At 42.4% G+C, this 19,742-nt stretch overlaps 1 protein-coding gene across 1 annotated transcript in view; it reads left to right on the top strand.

The window, feature by feature from the left end:
• The window catches only part of igf2r (insulin-like growth factor 2 receptor), a 200,444-nt gene extending 180,964 nt beyond the window's left edge, over nt 1-19,480 (top strand). Inside the window, exons 44-48 of the mRNA XM_073051626.1 lie at nt 32-216; nt 1,956-2,142; nt 6,058-6,198; nt 11,214-11,283; nt 18,176-19,480. Of these exons, the coding sequence (XP_072907727.1) occupies nt 32-216; nt 1,956-2,142; nt 6,058-6,198; nt 11,214-11,283; nt 18,176-18,616 (1,024 nt within the window). The 3' untranslated portion in view covers nt 18,617-19,480. The remainder of the gene's footprint in view (nt 1-31; nt 217-1,955; nt 2,143-6,057; nt 6,199-11,213; nt 11,284-18,175) is intronic.
• The last annotated feature ends 262 nt before the right edge of the window (nt 19,481-19,742 follow it).

Below are 19,742 nucleotides of genomic sequence, written 5' to 3'. Positions count from 1 at the left end.
GTATTATGGCAAGCGTCTTTCTGCATTGCAGGTTGTACAGAGCTTCTGGTGATATCAGGCCAAATGGTGATTCGTACGCATATGATATTCAGCTTTCGGGAATTGCTAACCCTAAGAATGTTCAGTGCCGAGGATCCAACATTTGCCAGGTCAAGGTGAACCAGCCTGCCTTCAGGCGTATAGGCATACCAGGCAATGCAAAGTACTACCTTGAAGGTGAGCCTTCTAAATTACTTTTGATTAATTTTCTCCATTGACTAGTTATTATGTTCTTAGAGTTGTATGAGTTGGGGATCTTACTTGATATCAACATCATTAGATGGCTGATGTAAATATTATAGGTAACCAAGAATTATTAAGCTATCCAAACTCACACAAAGTTAGTCAGACACTGCGTTGGAATGCTGCTATATTAAAGTTCAAAGTAAATTTGTCAAAGTACATATGTCACCCTGAAATTCATTTTCTTGCAGGCATTCTCAATAAATCCAGAATAGAATAATAACTATGATGCGATCAATGAAAGACAGCACCAACTTAGGTGTCCAACCAGTGTACATAGGACTACAAACTGCAAATACAAAAATAAATAATAATAATAATAAATAAGCAATGAATATCAAGAACATGAGACGAAGAGTCCTTGAAAGTGAGTCCATAGGTTGAGAGAACACTTCAATGATGGAACAAGTGAAGTTATCCCCACTGGTTCAAGAACCTGATGTTTGAGGGGTGATAACTGTTCCTGAACCTGGTGGTGGGTCCTGAGGCTCCTGTACCACTTTCCTGATGTCAGAAGTGAGAAGAGAACATGTCCTGGGTGGTGGGGGTCCCTGATAATGGATGCTGCTTTCCTACAAAGTTTCGTGTAGACGTGCTCAATGGTGAGGGAGGGCTTTACCTGTGATGGACTAGGTTATATCCACTACTTTTTGTAGGATTTTCGGTTCAAGAGCAGTGGTGTCTCTATACCAGGTCATGATGCAGCCGGTCAATACGCTCTCCACCACACATCTATAGAAGTTTGTCAAAGTCTTAGATGATGTGCCAAACCTCTGCCAACTCCTAAGGAAGTAGAGACACTGCCGTGCTTACTTCGAAATTGCACTTGCCTGCTGGGCCCAGGACAGGTCCTCTGAAATAATAACACTGAGTAATTTTTATCAGGAGATGCCACTTGATTGTGTTTTTGCAGGGTTTCTTATTTTTCTTTTTAGTATCTGCAGCTGTATTTGTATTTTAGTTTATCCAGGCCAGGCCCCTTTATCTTACTTAAGAGAGTCCTCCAATTGATTGCTTTTTGCGCTTTTCTCATACTGATCTAAACATGTACTGTGACATCTGTTGTTCTAGTGTTCCCCACTAACACTTGACCCACCTCGTTCTCCTAGAACTTCCTCCAGCATTTTGTGTGTGTGTGTGTTTGTATGTAGCAATGGATTTCCAGCATTTGCAGTATCTGTTGTGTTTGTTTTGAACCTTGTCACAGACTCATTTTTAATAATGATGGCTTGCCTTTTTTTTCTATTTTGCTATTAGATCAGCTTTTCCAATACCTTTAGTTATGATTTGCATTATCTATAATTACTTCTGATATGTGTGTATAAATTTGTCTCACTTCCCATGCAGATGCCTGAAAGTATGTTTAATTTATGCCTCTGGGATGTTGGGTTCATATAGAAAACCACAACTCATCCTGGCCATGTTGTATCACCCTCTCTCTCCACTGAGAAGCATAGATCGTGAAGGATCTCAGTCTAGTCTCCCCCAATCACTCAGTTCTTTCCAGGCATTAATCTCAATCTTTTCTATATTCATTTTTGTTTCTTTCCCCTTTGTTTCCAAACTCTTTCACGTCAAATACTTGAACCATATCGGACAGATTGTGAGCTACTCTTCTTTGCAATAGTGTCATTAGCAGTGTGATGTGCATTTCCACCCATTTCTTATTTCAGATGATGACCTGGATGTGGTTTTCACTTCGAACTCCGTATGCGGCCGCGATCCAACAAAGAACGTCTCTTCCACGGTACTGCTGCATTGCAGCCAGTTAGCAGGGAATGGGAAGCCAGATTTCCTACACGAGACGTCTGATTGCCAGTACCTGTTTACCTGGTACACCTCGATAATCTGTGACCTTGCGTGAGTTTCTCCAGCTATTTATAGACTTGAGCTGCAGAAAACCAATTCTCATTTTCTTTTATTTGGTACAATTTTTATCTCTTGTTGGAATGTTTAGATGTTAGTGGGCAAGAAATCAGATTTTTGATGTTGAATCTCTGCAGCACCGCTGTAGCTTGTTAAGTTTCTCATTATTATCTTACGGTCCAATTAAAACGTGAGTTTCAAGGAAAACTGGGTGAGAACTCGTGAAGAGACTGAAGCATCAACTGTTACTCTCTCCACAGATGCTGCCTGACCTACTGAGTGTTTCAGGATTACCCTTAAAAACACTCACTGTCTTGTCCACTTCATTAATTACTGGTTATTACATTAATGACCTGGCCATGAGTGGGTCCCGATCTGGTCAACTGCTGTTGTGGCCCATCTGCATCAAGGCTCAACATGGTTATTTGAGTTGGGCTCAGCTTGAACCATTTTCCTCAGACCTCTTTCATTGGCAAGGCATTTTCACTCACAGGACTTCCCACTTGCTGATTTTGTGTTTTTGCTCCATTCTCCAAGCTCTAGAGCAGGTGTTCCCAACCCCTCTTATGTCATGGACTAATACCATTAAGCAAGCGGCCTGTGGACCCTGGGCTGGGAACCCCTGCTCGAGAAACTGATGTGTGTGAAAATCCCAGGAGATCAGCAGTTTCCAAGAAACTCTAACCGACCCATCTGGCACCAACAACCAATCCGTGCTCAGTCATTTCTTCCCCATTATGATGTTTGGTCTGAACAGCAGTTGAACCTCTTGACCATGTATGCATGCTTTTATGCATTAAATTGCAGCCGCATGATTGGCTGATTAGATATTTGCATTAAAGAGCAGGTGTAACTAATAAAGTAGACACTGTCTCTAAGATTTCCAGCTTCTGCAGGCTATTTTTTTTTTAAATTTTGTGTTATCCAGAACATTTTTCTGACATTTTATAGATTAACTGAGTCAAAAGATTGAAGTCTAAAATTTAAATGTCTAAACTTTAGTGCGTGTATCAAAAACATTTTGCAAGCTGATGTTTCCAAACACAACCCAGAAAATAAGGATTTTCTCCTCTTGGAAGTCTTTGTCTACTTAGCCATGTATACCCCTTCAGAGAGACATGTACAGCTCTTGCATGCGGTGAAATAACAAGGTAGCAGTTTTAGTGGGAGGAGAAGTAATTACGGAGTTAATAACTCAATTATGCCAATGAAATCCAGGTCTGCAGTTGAAAGTTTCATAACCAAGTGACAGGCAAATTGATATCCTTGAGCCATAATGATAAAATCGTGTAGTAACTGTATGACCAACAAAATATGTTGCTTCCCTGTTAGAAAGAGCTTCTTGTTTTCAGTTTACTTCGGTGTCAATACTCCTGTCCTCGGCTGATGCTGTGAATGCGGTCTGGTGTTTATTCACTTGCTTTATTGTTTATTAGTTCAATCTCCCCACTGCCTGTTTTCCCTGTGACTGTGGGTTTTCTCTGGGTGCTCCAGTTTTGTCCCATGGTCCAAAGACATAGCGGCTGTTAGGTTATCTGTTCATTGTAAATTGTCCTGTGATTAGCCTAGGGTTAACTTGGGGGGTTGCTAGGCGACGTGGCTCGATAGGCCTGCTCTGCGTTGCATCTCAATAAATAGATATCTAGGAGTCTCTTAAATGCCCCTAACATATCTGCCAAACCAAGTGTGTTCCATGAACTTACCACTATCGATATATAAAAAAGAAAAAAATTCCTCTCTGACATTTTCCCCCACCACCCGTACCCCAGTCTCCTCAAAATTATGTCCTCCCACGTTAGCCATTATCGCCCTGGAAAAAAGTCTCTGGCTGTTTACTCTATCAATGCCTCTTTCTGATATTCCTCTATTATATCTCATCCTCCTTTGCTTCAAAGAGAAAGCCCTAGCTCACTCAACCTTTCCTCATAAGTCATGCTCTCTAATCCAGGCAGCATCTTGCTAAGTCTCCTCTGCACCCTCTCTGAAGCTTCCTCATCCTTTGTATAAAGAGGCGACCAGAACTGAACACAAAATTTCAAGTGTGGTCTAACCAGAATAAAGCTGCAACATTACCTCAGGTTTTTCAACTCAGACCCGATTAATGAGGGCCAACCCCTCGTGCGCTGCCTTGTCCATCCTATCAACTTGCACGGCAACCTTGAGGATCTATGGATGTGGACAGCAAGATCCTTCTGTTCCTCCACAGTGTTAAGAATGCTGCTATTAACCCTGTAATTTGCCTTTAGCTTCAACCTTCTGGTGAATCACTTCACACTTCTCTGAATTGAACTCCATCTGCCACTTCTCGGTTCAGCTCTGCATCCTGTCTATGTCCCTATGGCAGCCTTTTACACTATCCACAATATCACCAAGCTTCATGTCATCTGCAGCCTTACTAACCCACTCTCCCACTTCCCCATCCAAGTAACTAATAAAAGGCACAAAGAGTAGAGGTCCCAGAACAGATCCCTGTGGAACACCACTGGCACCAACTTCCAGGCAGAATATGCTCCATCTACACCACCCTTCTGTAGGCAAGACAGTTCTGTGTCCACACAGAAAGTTTCCCTGGATCCCGTGCCTCCTGACTTTCTGAACGGGCCTATCTTGAGGAATCTTGACAAACACTTATTAAAGTCCATATACACCACATCCACTGGTCTACCTTCATCAATTTGTTTTGTCACTTCCTTGAAGAATTCAGTCTGGTTTGTGTGGCATGATCTGCCCCTCAGAAAACCATGTTGACTATCCCTAGTTAGGTTATGCTTCTCAAAATGCTCCTAGTTCCTGTTTCTAAGAATTCTCTCTAATAACTTGTCCACCATTGATGTAAGATTCGCTGCTCTATAATTCCCAGGGGTATCCCTAACACCTTTCTCCAAAAAAAGGAATAGCATTTGCCACTCTCCAATCTTCTAATAGTACTCCTGTGGCCAGTGAGGATACATAGATAATTGCCAAAGACGCAGCTATCTTTTCCCTCACTCCCTGTAGTAACGTGGAGTGTATCCCATTTAGCATTAGGTAATAATCTATCCTAACGTTTTTCTAAAGTTTCAGCACATCCTCCTTCTTAACATTAACATGTTCCAGCCCTTTAGCTGGTTCTGCACTGACCTCACATTTGCCAAGGTCCCTCTCACCAGTGATTATTGAAGCAAAGTATTCATTAAGGACCTCCATTACCTCCTGGAGCCACATGTTTCCTCTTCTATCCCCAATGTCTTACCCTCACTGTAGTCATTGTCCTGTTCTTCACATACATGTAGAATTCCTTTGGGTTTTCCTTAATCCTTCTCACCAAGACCTTCTCATAGCCCTTTCTAAGTCCATTCTTTAGCTCCTTCATGGCTACCATGTGATTGCCTGGAGCCTGGCTTCCTAAACCTTAAGTAAGATTCCTCCTTCCTCTTGACTAGATGTTCCACTTCTCTTGTCAGCCATAGTTCCTTCACCCTGCTTTCTTCCCCTCCTTCAAAGGAAAGCTGAGCCCTATGCAACAGCTCCCTAAACAAACTCCATATTTCTATTGTAAATCAGAACTCTCTTTCTAGAGATCTTGTGCTACTTTTAGGATGAGATCTGGAGTCTGCCTTGGAGACCAGGGAATATTTCTCTCTTAATCACCACTGAGAAATTCAGTAATTGGTTAGTACTGTTATGCTGATTGCTAACATTTTGGTAGATTCTTTGTGTTACATTGATATCTGTAGTTTCAAGGTGAAACATGTTTTACATTGACTTGGAGAAGATCAGGGTTATAGGAGGAATCTGGTTTACAAGACTACTTGTGGTCTATACAAGTAGAAAGAATATGGAAGTTGGGATTGTAATGATTAGTAGAAATGCTTTGGGAAAATGTCTGCTCCTGGTGTGATTTGTCTGCCCTTTTTCTGTTTTGAACAGGCCAATCATTGATGTGATTCCTGGCACGACGGATCAGGGCCTGTCTGGAAGGAGCAGGGCTGTAGGCGCAATGCTGAGCGTATTGCTGATCGTTCTGACTGCCTGCCTGTTCATCCTGCTGTTCTACAAACAGGAGCGAAGGTATGAACAGAAATGATGGTAGCCATGAATTTTGTTCAGTGTCTTTAGACTGGGCAGTGCAGTCTCCCTCGCATCTGAAACTTGTAAGTGGACTGCTCGTTGCCTCCTTAACGTTCAGTCTAGGGTCAGCTGTCTTGGTGGAGAATTGCAAATATCTGCCAAACTCATACCCGTCCTAAATAACCTACCCTTAATCTGAGACTCTGTCCTCTGTGAGAGCAGGGGTTCCTAATCTTTTTATGCCATTGACCAGTACTGTTAAGCAAGGGATCTGTGGACCCCAGGTTGGGAACCCCTGATCTGGGACCAGGGGAAATCACCTTCCTTCAAACTGACGTTCTATCTGTCACGTTGCTGCTTCTGCATATCACTCTTGAATAACTTGAGAACACCAACATGATATAAACTGATTTATTGCTTTTAAACTACTCTGCAAGTTCAGCATCTCCAATTATAAGTTGGAGTGGGCTACACATTAAGTAGTAGTTTTCAATGAAGTTGGTGGTTGTGATTACTTAGACTTGTGATTAGGCTAGCCACCTATTGAGTAAAGACATGAATATTTGTATGTAATCTTGCCATTTGTGTATGGTATGGTTCTTTTCACTAAAATTAAACATTTGTCAGATCGTAAGACACAGCAGAATCTGGCCTCCGAGCCCATTGAGTTTGTTCCATCATGGCTGATCATTTTTTTCCAACCCCATTCTCCCCATAACTATTAACCCCCTTACCAGTTAGAGCCTACCAATCTCCCCAATAACCATATAACAATTACAGCACGGAAACAAGTCAACTCAGCCCTTCTGGTCCGTGCCGAATGCTTACTCTCACCTAGTCCCACTGACCTGCACTCAGCCCATAACCCTCCATCCCTTTCCTGACCATATACCTATCCAATTTTTTTTTTAATGGCAAAATCGAACCTGCCTCTACCACTTCTACTGGAAGCTCATTCCACACTGCTACCACTCTCTGAGTAAAGAAGTTCCCCCTCGTGTTTCCCCTAAACTTTTGCCCCTTAACTCTCAACTCATGTCCTCTTGTTTGAATCTCCCCTACTCTCAATGGAAAGAGCCTATCCACATCAACTCTATCTATCCCCCTCATAATTTTAAATACCTCTATCAAGTCCCCCTCAACCTTCTATGCTCCAAAGAGTAAAGAACTAACTTGTTCAACCTTTCTCTGTAACTTGGGTGCTGAAACTCATGTAACATTCTAGTAAATCTCATCTGTACTCTCTCTATTTTGTTGACATCTTTCCTATAATTCGGTGACCAGAACTGTACACAATACTCCAAATTTGGCCTCACCAATGCCTTGTACAATTTTAACATTACATCCCAACTCCTATACTCAATGTTCTGATTTATAAAGGCCAGCACACCAAAAGCTTGCTTCACCACCCTATCCACATGAGATTCTACCTTCAGGGAATTATGCACCATTATTCCTCAATCACTCTGTTCTACTGCATTCCTCAATGCCCTACCATTTACCATGTATGTCCTATTTGGGTTAGTCCTACCAAAATGTAGCACCTCACACTTATCAGCATTAAACTCCATCTGCCGTCTTTCAACCCACTCTTCTAACTGGCCTAAATCTGTCTGCAAGCTTTGAAAGCCAACTTCATTACCCACAGTGCCACCTATCTGCATACTTACTAATCCAATTTTACCACCCCATCATCCAGGTCATTAATGTATATGACAAACAACATTGGACTCAGTACAGATCCCTGAGGCACACCATTAGTCACCGACCTCCAACCTGACAAACAGTTATCCACCACTACTCTCTGGCATCTCCCATCCAGCCACTGTTGAATCCATTTTACTACTTCAATATTAATACCTAACGATTGAACCTTCCTATCTAACCTTCCATGTGGAACCTTGTCAAAGGCCTTACTGAACTCCATATAGACAACATCCACTGCTTTACCCTCGTCAACTTTCCTCGTAAACTCTTCAAAAAATTCAATAAGATTTGTCAGACATTACGTTCCATGCACAAATCTATGTTGACTGTTCCTAATCAGACCTTGTCTGTCCAGGTAATTATATAAACCATCTCTATGAATACTTTCCATTAATTTACCCACCACTGACATCAAACTGACAAGCCTATAATTGCTAGGTTTACTCTTAGAACCCTTTTTAAACAATGGAACCACATGAGCAATACACCAATCCTCTGGCACCATCCCCGTTTCTAATGACATTTGAAATATTTCTATCAGAGCCCCTGCTATTTCTACACTAACTTCCCTCAAGGTCCTAAGGAATATCCTGTCAGGATCCGGAGATTTATCCACTTTTATATTCCTTAAAAGTGCCGGTACTTCCTCCTGTTTAATCATCATAGTTTCCATAACTTCCCTACTCATTTCCCTTACCTTATACAATTCAATATCCTTAGTGAATACCGAAGAAAAGAAATTGTTCAAAATCTCCCCCATCTCTTTCGGTTCCACACATAGCTGTCCACTCTGATTCTCTAAGGGACCAATTTTATCCCTCACTATCCTTTTGCTATTAATGGAACTGTAGAAACCCTTTGGATTTACTTTCACCTTACTTGCCAAAAGCAGCCTCGTATCTGTTAGCTTTTCTAATTTCTTTGGCTTGGCTTTCGCAGCCCTGCGTGGCAATGAATTCCACAGATTCACCACCCCATGGCTGAAAAAATTCCTGCATCTCCATCTACACCATGATAGTGAGGCAATTAGAACTACTCTCCACCGTATTCAGTAAGTAATGCCCCAACCTACTAAACCGCTCTTCATGTGCCAGCCTCATCATCCCAGAAGTCTACCAAATGTACCTTTGCTGCAGTACCTCCAGAGCACGTAAAGGCACCGTGGTAGCATAGCAGTAAGTGTGATACGATTACAGCTCAGAACTTTCTGGAGTTCAGAGTTTGGAGTTCAATTCCAGCAGCATCTATATGGAGTTTCTACGTTCTCCCTATCACTGCATGGGTTTCCTCCAGGTGCTCTAGTTTCCTTCAACAGTCCAACAACATACCAGTTAGTAGGTTAGTTGGTCACTAAATTATCCTGTGGTTGGGCAAGTGTTAAATAGGTGAGTTACTGGGAGGTACGGTTCATTGGACCAGAAAGACCTGTTCTGTGTTGTATCTCTAAGTAAAAAAAATGAAATAAAATCTGTTCTTAAAAAGTTGTCCCTTTATTCTGAGCTGTGCCGTCAAATCCTGGACTCTCCGATTTATGGGAGCAATCTCTCCACATCCACTCTATAAGTATTTGTATAAATCTCTCAACACCTTCTCAATCTTGATTCCTTTACCTACAAACATAATAGTTGAAAAGTGTGATCTTTTCATAATTCTATAGCAAGTGGCAGTGCTTGGTATAAGAGAGCTAGAAAGGACCAGGACCTAATACAAACCCCGCAGTTCCAGGCAAGAGTTTGAAAAGAGAGGCTTCAACTTCTGTTCTACTTCAAGGCAATATTAAATTGGATTTTTTTTAAAGAGCCGCAGCGAGATTCAAGTTGTGCAGTTTAGTGGTGTTATGGGTGGTCCAATGTCTCCCAGCTCCTGAGACCCTGACCTCAGGCTTTTGACTTTGTGGAGTTTGCAGGCTCTCCCTATAACTGTGTGGCTTTCCATGGGTGCTATAAGTGTGGTGACAATTGATGCTGTGTGGTGCTGTTGTGCCCTGAGAAACAGACTTGTAACTCAGAGGCCAGACATCAGCTCTCAGACATGTCCTCTCACCTTCCTTTTGATCCTATTGGGCCACTGTCTCCCAAACAAGCATCAACCTCTCTTTTCTTCAGGAGATCCCAGCTTCCAGCCGTGTAGTGACCCCATCCCAATTCTATATCTGTTCGCCACCCACAATCCAGACAGTCACACCATTTCTCTCCAGAGCTATCATAAAAAGCCTACAATGATGTAAGGAAATATTTCAAACTATATTGAAAGCTCATTTGTGGTTCAGGATATTCCCCATTCATTAGTAATCTTGTCACACAAGCTTGTATTGCTGTATTGAGTAAAAGTCATGAAGTTATTTGCATCAAAAGAAATTTGCCACATTCTTGTGGACCCATGCCGGTTTTTATCCTATGTAGATGCCTTGCAGCTTGGTATAGCAACTGCTCTGCCCAATATGGGAAGAAAATGCAGAAAGTTGTGGACACAGCACAGCATATCACACAAACCAACCCCCCCCCCGTTGACTCTGTCTACACTTATAGCTACCTTGGTAATGCAGCTAACGTAATCAAAGACTTCACCCACCCTGGGCATAATCTCTTCCAAACCCGGCTCCCTAGATACAGAAGTCTAAAATCATGCTACAGCTTCTATCCCACGGATGCAAGGCTGTTACAAGAATGGTTCCCTAGTTTGATCAAAGGGGTGACCTCATTGAAACCTATTGAATGTTGAAAAGGCCTCGATAGAATGGCTGTGGAGAGGATGTTTCCTATGGAGGGAGAGTCTAGGGCACAGCTTCGGAATAGAGGGACGTACTTTTAGAACAGATGAGGAATTTCTCTAGCCAGAAAGTGGTGAATCTGGAACTCGCTGCCCTAGGCAGCTGTGAAGGCCAAGTCTTTATATTTAAGATGGCGATTGATCAACTTTTGACTGATCATAGCATGAAGGGATATGGGGAGAAGGCAGGAGATTGGGACTGAGGATTCAGCATGATGAAGTGGTGGAGCAGACTCAATGGGCCAAATGGCCTAATTCTTGTATCTAATGGTTTATCAGATGGACTTTGGACCTTTCTACCTCATTGTGGCCTTGCATATTACAATCTACCTGCAACTATAAACTTTATTCTGCTTTCTCTTACTGTTTTCCCTTATATTACCTCAATATATTTAAGTGAGGAAATATCTGAATGGCATGCAAAAGTTTTTTTTTCTCCACGTTGTGCACATGACATTAAACCAACTTATGATTAATATAATTTACAGTTTCACTCCTTTTCAGAGCACATTTTTTTATAACTCTCTGCACTTTTCCAGGGAAGCTATATTACAAAAAATGATGGGGTGTTGCCGGAGGAGAACGCGAGTAGCCTACAAGTACACAAAGGTGAGTGTTTCCTACATTGTCAGCAATCTTTTAAAGTTAGTTTGTCCTTAAGTAAAAGTATAAGAATACCTCGGTATGGGGTGGAGAGGCGTCTCTACCAAAGGAGATGTAAGGTGCTCCTTTCCTCCAGTAGCCTGCAGGTGACCTTTGGGCAAGGTGTATCACCTGCTTAGCCCCCCGATCATGGTCGCGTGAAGCCATGGGAGCAAGTGGTGGACGGTCGTATGAGCAGCTGGTACGGATCACAAGCCTTGGTTATGTGACTACTGACATCAGGCAGGCAGTCTCTGAAGAGTATTGATAATGGCTGGGGTCACCCATCTTGTAAAGACACTGCCCAGAAGAAGGCAACAGCAAACTACTTGTGTAGAAAAATTTGACAAGAGCAATCATGATCATAGAAAGACCATGATTGCCCACATTATACAACATGGCACATAGTGATGATGATGTAAGCACGTAATGTGAAGCAAGGTAAATAGAGCCAACTTTCACTCATCAGCCTCTATCCACTAAAGGAGAGTGGAATAAGAAAGTTAGTCCCAAGTTTTTCTGTATTATAGCAGCTGAATCTGTAGAAGTAGCAGAGGAATTGGGATCTGTCCTGCAATGTCGGCAGTTCTTCCCCCCCGGCTCACCAACCCTCGCTTTGACCAACCTCCTGCAGGTTGCCGTCAAGTTTCTACTGAACACCCTAAACTTCTGACACAGGAGATTCTTCAGATGCTGGAAATCCAGAGTAATGCACACATACACAATGCTGGAGGAGCTTAGCAGGTCAGGCGGCATCTATGGAAAGGAATAACCAGTCAATATTTCAAGCCAAAACATAATGCTTCCATTCTCCTCATGTTCGTGTATCTATCCAAAGAGCCTCTTGAGCACCCCTCTAGTGATTTACCAATGATTTTTGAAGGATATTGAAGGCTTACTCACGGAAAGGAAGTATATATCAGGAAATTGATACTGAATAAGTCCCTTATTAGAACAAGGAGTAACTTTGTTCACAATATACATTTACGTGTATATTTGCTGTAGTGTGTTGGCATGACATGCAACAAAAAATACAATAACATTCAACAATTATAAAGAATTATGTAGTTCGAGTTTGAAGTATGGATATGGAATAAAATTGCATAGATACTGAAATCCCAGCATGCATTTACAATGTAAACAGCATTATATAAAGTGGTTTAAAGTGTTCGCCATGCAGTGATGGGGGATAGTAGACAGAGGAGTTGGGGGGTACTCACTAGAATGATTAATTGGATTAACAGCCTGGGGGGGGGGGATAAAACTTTTAAAATGATGTGCAGTTTTTGTTTTAATAGTCCCAAGGGCTTTCCAGTGGGAGCTTTGGGAAAAGCCAGTTTGCAGGGTGGGTAGTGTCCACAATGATTCTTCCTGCCAGCTTTGAGCTGGGCTGGGCATTTTAAAAGTTCTGCAGTGATGGTAGACTGCAGCAAGTGACCTTGGGTGGGGGGGGGGGGGGTTGGATACAGGAGTGAAAAAAGAAATCAGGACAAAAAGGGGTTGTAAAATGATCTTGGCAAATGGGAGTAAGGAAGGGAAGTTCTAAAATCTGTACGAATATATCAGAAGTTAAAGGGTAACTAAGGAAAGAGAGGGCATCCTCAGGGACCAAAGAAAAATTTGTGTATGTAACCAGGTGAGAGGAGCAAGGTGAAATCATCCCTATATTCAGCCATAAATAATGAAGTGTATTCACCAGGGTGAAGGACATGGGGACTAGAGAGTTAAGGAATGGATTGTCTGTGTCAGAAAGGAGGAAGTGTTAGAACCTTGGAACTGAATAGGATCTATTCCAGGGTGCTGAGGGAAGCAAGGGAAGGGACTCTGGCAGGAATTTTTGCATAGATGAGATACCAGAGGTCTGGAGGATATTTACAGCTGGTCTGGCGATGGACTCGCCTTTCCCCCATAACCCTTAATTCCCCCACTGTGCAAAACTCTGTCCAACCTTGTCTTAAATATATTTACTGAGGTAACCTCCACTGCTTTGTTTGCTTGAAAAGACCAGGCCTGGTCAGCATCGTTCTGTGCATGGGGAGAATGTGTCTCTCAGATCTCACGTGTTACAGATGTAACTGAGAACATTAATGTGGTATATTTAGTTTACGTGGACTGTAGGCTTTTGATTAGGTCTGACCTGGTAAGCTGATTCAGAAGGGATCTGATGAGTACTGGCAAACTGCATCCAAAATTGGCTTAGTGATAGGCAGAGTGTAGTGGTTTGTGGGTGTAGGTCTAAATGATGTATTACAGGAATCTTTGCTGTTCATAATGTATGTAAATGATTGGGATGAGTTATCGAGTTCAAATTCAATTATCATTCAATCATGCACATGTATGCAGCTAAACAAAACAGTGTTTCTCTGGGCCCAAGCTGCAAGACAGTCCATACAGTCACACACATCGCAATAGCACATACAGTCACAGCAATAATAGCTCAGGTGCCAGAGAGGCATGGCTTGAAAGCTGATGAATGTCGGTGGGCACATTAGTAAGTTTGCAGACAAGAATCAGAATCAGGCTTAATATGACTGGCATCGGTCATGAAATGTGTTAACTTTGCGGCAGCAGTACGTAATAATGGCAGGGGAGGGGGGACTGGATTACAGTATGAATATGTACTGTATATTAAATAGTCAAATAAGTAGTGCTAAAAAGAAATAAAGTAGTGAGGTAGTGTTCATGGGTTCAATGTCCGTTCAGAAATCAGATGGAAGTAGGGAAGAAGCTATTCCTGAATCATTGAGTGCAAGCCTTCAGGCTTCTGTACCTCCTTCCTGATGGTAGCAATGAGAAGAGGGCATGTCCTGGGTGATGGGGTCCTTAATGATGGACGCCGCCTTTGCGAGTCACCTTGACGATGTCCTGGCTGCTACGAAGGCCAGTGCCCATGATTGATGGAGCTCACTAATTTTATAACTTGCAACTTTCTTCAATCCCATGGAAGTGTGAAGTAATGCATTCTGTGAAACCCATTTCTGGTAGAGGACACAGAGTAAATTGTAGCTACCTTGGAAGTGTTGATATACAAGTCCATACTGTATCTCCCCAAAAGTGGTGTTGCCAGAGGATAGGGTAGTGAAAAGAACATGTTATGTTGCCTTCATATGCTTCATGAGGCAGAGAGTGACAGAGTTGAGACATGTTTCTGACTGCATTTGAAGTATGTACAGTTCTGGTCGCCACAGTATGGAAGAGTAAAGAGAGTGGATGGGTTTCAGCAGGATGTTGACCAGAGGGCTCTGGGCCTATATTCACTGTAGTTTAAAGGAATGAGGGAGGATCTCATTGAAACCTATTGGATATTGAAAGGCCTAGATACATTGTCCATGGATGCTTTCAATAGGACTTGAGGGCACAACCTCAGAATACATACATGTCTCTTTAGAACAGAGGGGAGGAGGAAATTTTTTTTTAGCTGGAGGCTGGTGAAACTGTGGAATTCATTGCCACTGATGGCTGTGGGGCCAAGTCACTGGGTATATATAAAGTGGAGTTTGATAGGTTTTTGATCAGTAAGGTTATCAAAGATTATGGGGAGATGGCAGGGGAATGGGATAATAAATCAGCCATGATGGAATGGTGCAGCAGACTGTATAGGCTAGTTCTGTTCCTATCTCTTCTGGTCCATTGGAATGAGGACTGTAATTGTAAGGGGAAATTGGGTAGGCTTCCTAGGAGGTCAAAGGCTAAATTTATATAAAGGCTTACAACATTGAAGGGTATGAATAGACTATGTAGTTGGTCTTTGTCCCCCAGGCCAGGAGAGTCTAGAACTAAAGGCACAGGTTTAAGGTGAAGAAGATGGGAGGATTAAGTTTTTCCACCCAGAATGCGGTGAATAGTTTAAATGAGCTGCCAGAGGTGGTGGTGGAAGCAATGCTATTACATTGATCAAAAGGTGCATAGACTATGCGATGGGAAATATGTGAAGGATTACAGGCCTAACGCAGGTGAGTGTGGCTCACATAGCTATCAGTGGCGTGGTAAGGTGTGGGTAGATGGGTTTCACTGGCACGGTCAAGGTGTGGGTAGATGGGTGTCACTGGCACGGTCAAGGTGTGGGTAGACGGGTGTTACTGGCACGGTCAAGGTGTGGGTAGACAGGTGTCACTGGCACGGTCAAGGTGTGGGTAGATGGGTGTCACTGGCACGGTCAAGGTGTGGGTAGACGGGTGTCACTGGCACGGTCAAGGTGTGGGTAGACGGGTGTTACTGGCACGGTCAAGGTGTGGGTAGATGGGTGTCACTGGCACGGTCAAGGTGTGGGTAGATGGGTGTCACTGGCACGGTCAAGGTGTGGGTAGACGGTGTCACTAGCACGGTCAAGGTGTGGGTAGACGGGTGTCACTGTTGCTGTACTCCAGGTGCTGAGAGGGCCTGTATGATTCTGTGGTTATCTTTGAGCTTGTAAGTTAATAACATGGTTTGAGAGACCAGCTGTGATGAAAGTGGAAATAAGTGTGTTCTTCAATCCTGGGATTTGCCGAGAGGTTGCCCTCCAGGTGCTGGAGCTGCATGGAGATTTGAGTAGTTTCAAAGTTCAGAGTAAGTTTATTATCTATGTACTATATACAACCCTGAGATCCACTTTCTTGTGGCATTCACAGTAAATACAAAGGAACAAACAGAAGTAATGAAAATTACACACAAGTGAAGTTGGACCAAAAGGCGACCTAGTGGAAATACGAAACAGAAAATTTATCAAAATAACAAATGAATATTATCGAGTATGAGTTGTAGAATCCTTGAGTGTGGCGTATTGATTGGGGTGAATGAAGTTATCCACGTTGGTTCAGGAGCCTAACAATTGTAACTGGGACCCAAGGCAGCAGTGAGAAGAGAGCTTGGCCTGGAAAGTGGCTGTTTTTGACGATAGATGCTGCTTTCCTGTGACACCAGTCTGTGTAGATGTACACAGTGGTGGGGAGGGTTTTACCTGTGATGAACTGGGCAGTATCCATGACTTTTTGTTGGATTTTCCAATCAAGGGCATTGGTGTTTGTGTAGCCTGGTCTCACTGTCAGGCTGAGGGCTGCTGTCAGGCCCTCTGCCACCTTGTAATAATTAAAAGTTGGTGTTTTCCCATATCAGGCAGGTATGACACGGCAGTGATTCTGGGTTAAGTTTCAGTTGTCAGACTAGTGAACAGAGTACAAATCAATCGAGGGAAGAACAGGTTCAATCTTCGATTAATTTGCTCTGTCACTCAATGCTTGGGGTGTCTTAATCCTCAAACCAAAGCTGAATTGTTCAAGTAGCAGACATTGAGGTGGAGAATTATTATTTTTCTTGTAATTCAATCTTGTGCTTGTCTGTATTTTTATATAATCACCTACACCCAGTGGCCACTTTATTAGGTACCTCCTATATCGGATAAAGCAGCACCTGAGCAAATGTTCATGATCTTCTGCTGCTGAAGTTCACCCACTTCAGTGTTCGACGTGTTGTGCATTCAGGGATGCTCTTCTGCACACCACTGTTGTAACACGTGGTTATCTGAGTTACTGTCACCTTCCTGTCAGCTTAAACCAGTCTGGCCATTCTCCACTGTCCTCTCTCATTAAAATGTGTTTTCATCCACAGAACTGGTGCTCACTGGATTTTTTTGTTGCACTGTTCTCTGTACACTGTAGAGACTTGTGTGTGAAAATCCAGGAGATCAGCAGTTTCTGAGATACTCAAACTACCCCGTCTGTCGCCAAGAATCGTTCCACTGTCAAAGTCACTTACATCACATTTCTTTCCCATTCGATGCTTGGTCAAAACAACAATCAAACCTCTTGACCATGTCTGCATGCTTTTATGCACTGAATTGTTGCTACATGATTGGCTGATGAGATATTTGCATTAATGAGCAGGTAAACCTAATAAAGTGACCACTGAGTGTATAATAGTGGCAGTGTTGATATTTTTCTTGGAATTTAACTTAAGCTTGTTTGTATATTTTAGTTAACTGTATACAGTTAATTGTTCCGGTACAGTTGCCTCTACATTTTTAAGCTTGTTTTTTTTATAGTATTTTAAAAATTGAACAATTACCTGTATGTAGGTGACTAAAAAATACTGAGTTTTCCATGGGTTACAGTTGCCTGTTTTTGTGCAAATTTCTTGGTCTCAGTGGCGGGTGTCACATTACTTGATTTTGACTATCTCTTTGGTTAATAGTTATCAATTGAAATTTTGCTATCAGAGACCGCTTTATGACTACTTTTGGTTTTATTCTTTTTCTATGTTTCTTCCTCTGCTCATGTAACACTCAATAAAACAGTCACAAGCTGCACTGCTTGGATTGCAAAAGCATCTGGATCCAACAGCAGGCTGAGAAACATGGCCTTCTGCTCAATTGTTCGTGACTTCATCTCTGCACACCTGACCAAATGTGCTGCCCTGTCAGCATGGTGATGGACAACTTGTTCATTTCTCACTTGTTGCCATTTTACTTGTCTCAAACAGTTAGGTGTCAGTAAAATGAGCTTTACCTGAAACTGTTACGCTGGAATTGTAAAAAGGCAGACTGTTGAAATACATACCTGGCATGCAAACCATTGACTCATTCGAAGGCTAGCTTTATTTGTCATATATACATTGAAACCTACAATGGAATACATCATTTGTGTCAAATCAAATCAGCGAGAAGTCCGCAAATGTCACCATACTGAAGGTGCTTAGATAACTTGCCCAGGGCTCTAAAACCTTAACCGTAGGTATTTGGAACGTGTGTGGAAACCCACTGGGCGAACATACAGACGGCAGCAGAAATCGCACCCTCAGCTTACAGGTGGCACTGTAAGTCGGGCCAGCATCACGTTGAAATAAAAGTGAGAAATAATTCCATTTTGTTTTCTCTCCCTATCAGATTAACGGTGAAGAGGAGGGTGATGAACATGAGACGGAATGGTTGATGGAAGAAGTCTCATCGGCTGACGAGAGTTGTCCAAATCAAGGGAGAAAGTGCCAGGAAAATGGTCTGAACCATGTCGTCACCCGTGCCGTGAACCCGGACATCCTCAGCTCGTTCCCACTGGACGATCAGGACAGTGAGGATGAAGTGTTGATGGTGCCCGACGTGAAAGTCAGCTCCAGTCGGACACGTGAGCCCACTTTGGGGGCCAGGGGGAAGCAGTGGCAGCAGCACGAACACTTACACGGCGGAAGTGGTGAGGGTTTGTTCAGCGTGCAAAAAGGGAGCAAGGGGCACTCGAACTCAAAGCCTCGAGTGAAGCGGGATAGGCCAGCACAAGGCTCCCAAAGCATGACATTTCACGACGACAGTGATGAGGACATGCTGAAAGTTTAACCATCGTGCCTGTCTTCTGACGAATCTGATAGGACAGCCACTGCCAGACGTGGTTGTGAGGAACCTGTCTGAACCTTATTCTGCTGATAATTTAAGGAACCTTGCTGATCTGCAAATTCTAGTGGAGGGGAACTGCATAAACAATCCTGACTGTTTACAATGACGTATAAAAAGAAAATAATTTCAATTCCTAGCTATTGCCTATTTATACTTTAAATAAAACTAAAGCTTGTGCTGACAGCTGTTACGGGGGTATTGTTCCCAAGTATTGCAGAGTTCTACAGTGCTTTAACTTCGATTGACTTTTTTTTAAACAAAAAGCCAGGAGGAACAGAGTAAAAGAATGTCTGTAGTTCAGTATTTTTGATTAGCTTCCATGAAGCACTCCCTTTTTCTTGCATAATATCTTTTGGAAGTTGTGGAAAAGTAGCAAGGCTCTGTGGATACCGGTACTTTAATCTTGCTCCCAAACAACAAAAAGGGATGCAAGGGTGTTGGAGGAATTCACCTTTTTTTTTTTGGTTTTGATTGACATCAAGAAAGGTTGTGTTGGAGAAAGGGGAAACTGTAGTATTGTGAAATTATGGTGGTACATTCGGGAATGTAGGATGGCAGGCAAATCATTTTGATCTTATTGCATGTCCCTCCTGTGTACCCTACATAATCATTGTCCACATGGTACCAAAGTGCAACAGTGTATTTGGGCAAGTGTTTTCTTTTCCCCATCTAATTCAGGTTTGGGTTCAAAGACTTTTATTTAGCAATCAAAGCTATGTGATTTGTTTTCTTATGGGAAGTTTGATAATTTTGTTGTAATATGAATCACACCACTCATTACAATAAAAGATGGAAATTCCCAATCTGGTTATGCTTCTATTTGAGACTATCTTTTCATGATAGAAAAATCAAAGTACAAAACTTGAAATGTGAATTTTATTTTCAATTGCATGTCACTTCAGTGTTGTGTAGCTTGATGGGCCTTTGTGTTAGTGGTTTGGTACAGAAAAAGTTACACTTATTCTTAAGGAGACAGCGTGCAATTTTCAGATGACTGTCAACCAGTGGGTTTCAAGTTGCTGATGTACTCTGGACCTCATGAAATGTAACGAACGTTTTCATTCTGCAT

The sequence above is a fragment of the Hemitrygon akajei genome, chromosome 7 (assembly GCF_048418815.1).
Source record: "Hemitrygon akajei chromosome 7, sHemAka1.3, whole genome shotgun sequence".
In the NCBI taxonomy this organism is placed as follows: Eukaryota; Metazoa; Chordata; class Chondrichthyes; order Myliobatiformes; family Dasyatidae; genus Hemitrygon; species Hemitrygon akajei.
The sequence above is the reverse complement of the archived record's forward strand: the minus strand, read 5'-3'. Positions and strand labels throughout refer to the sequence as shown.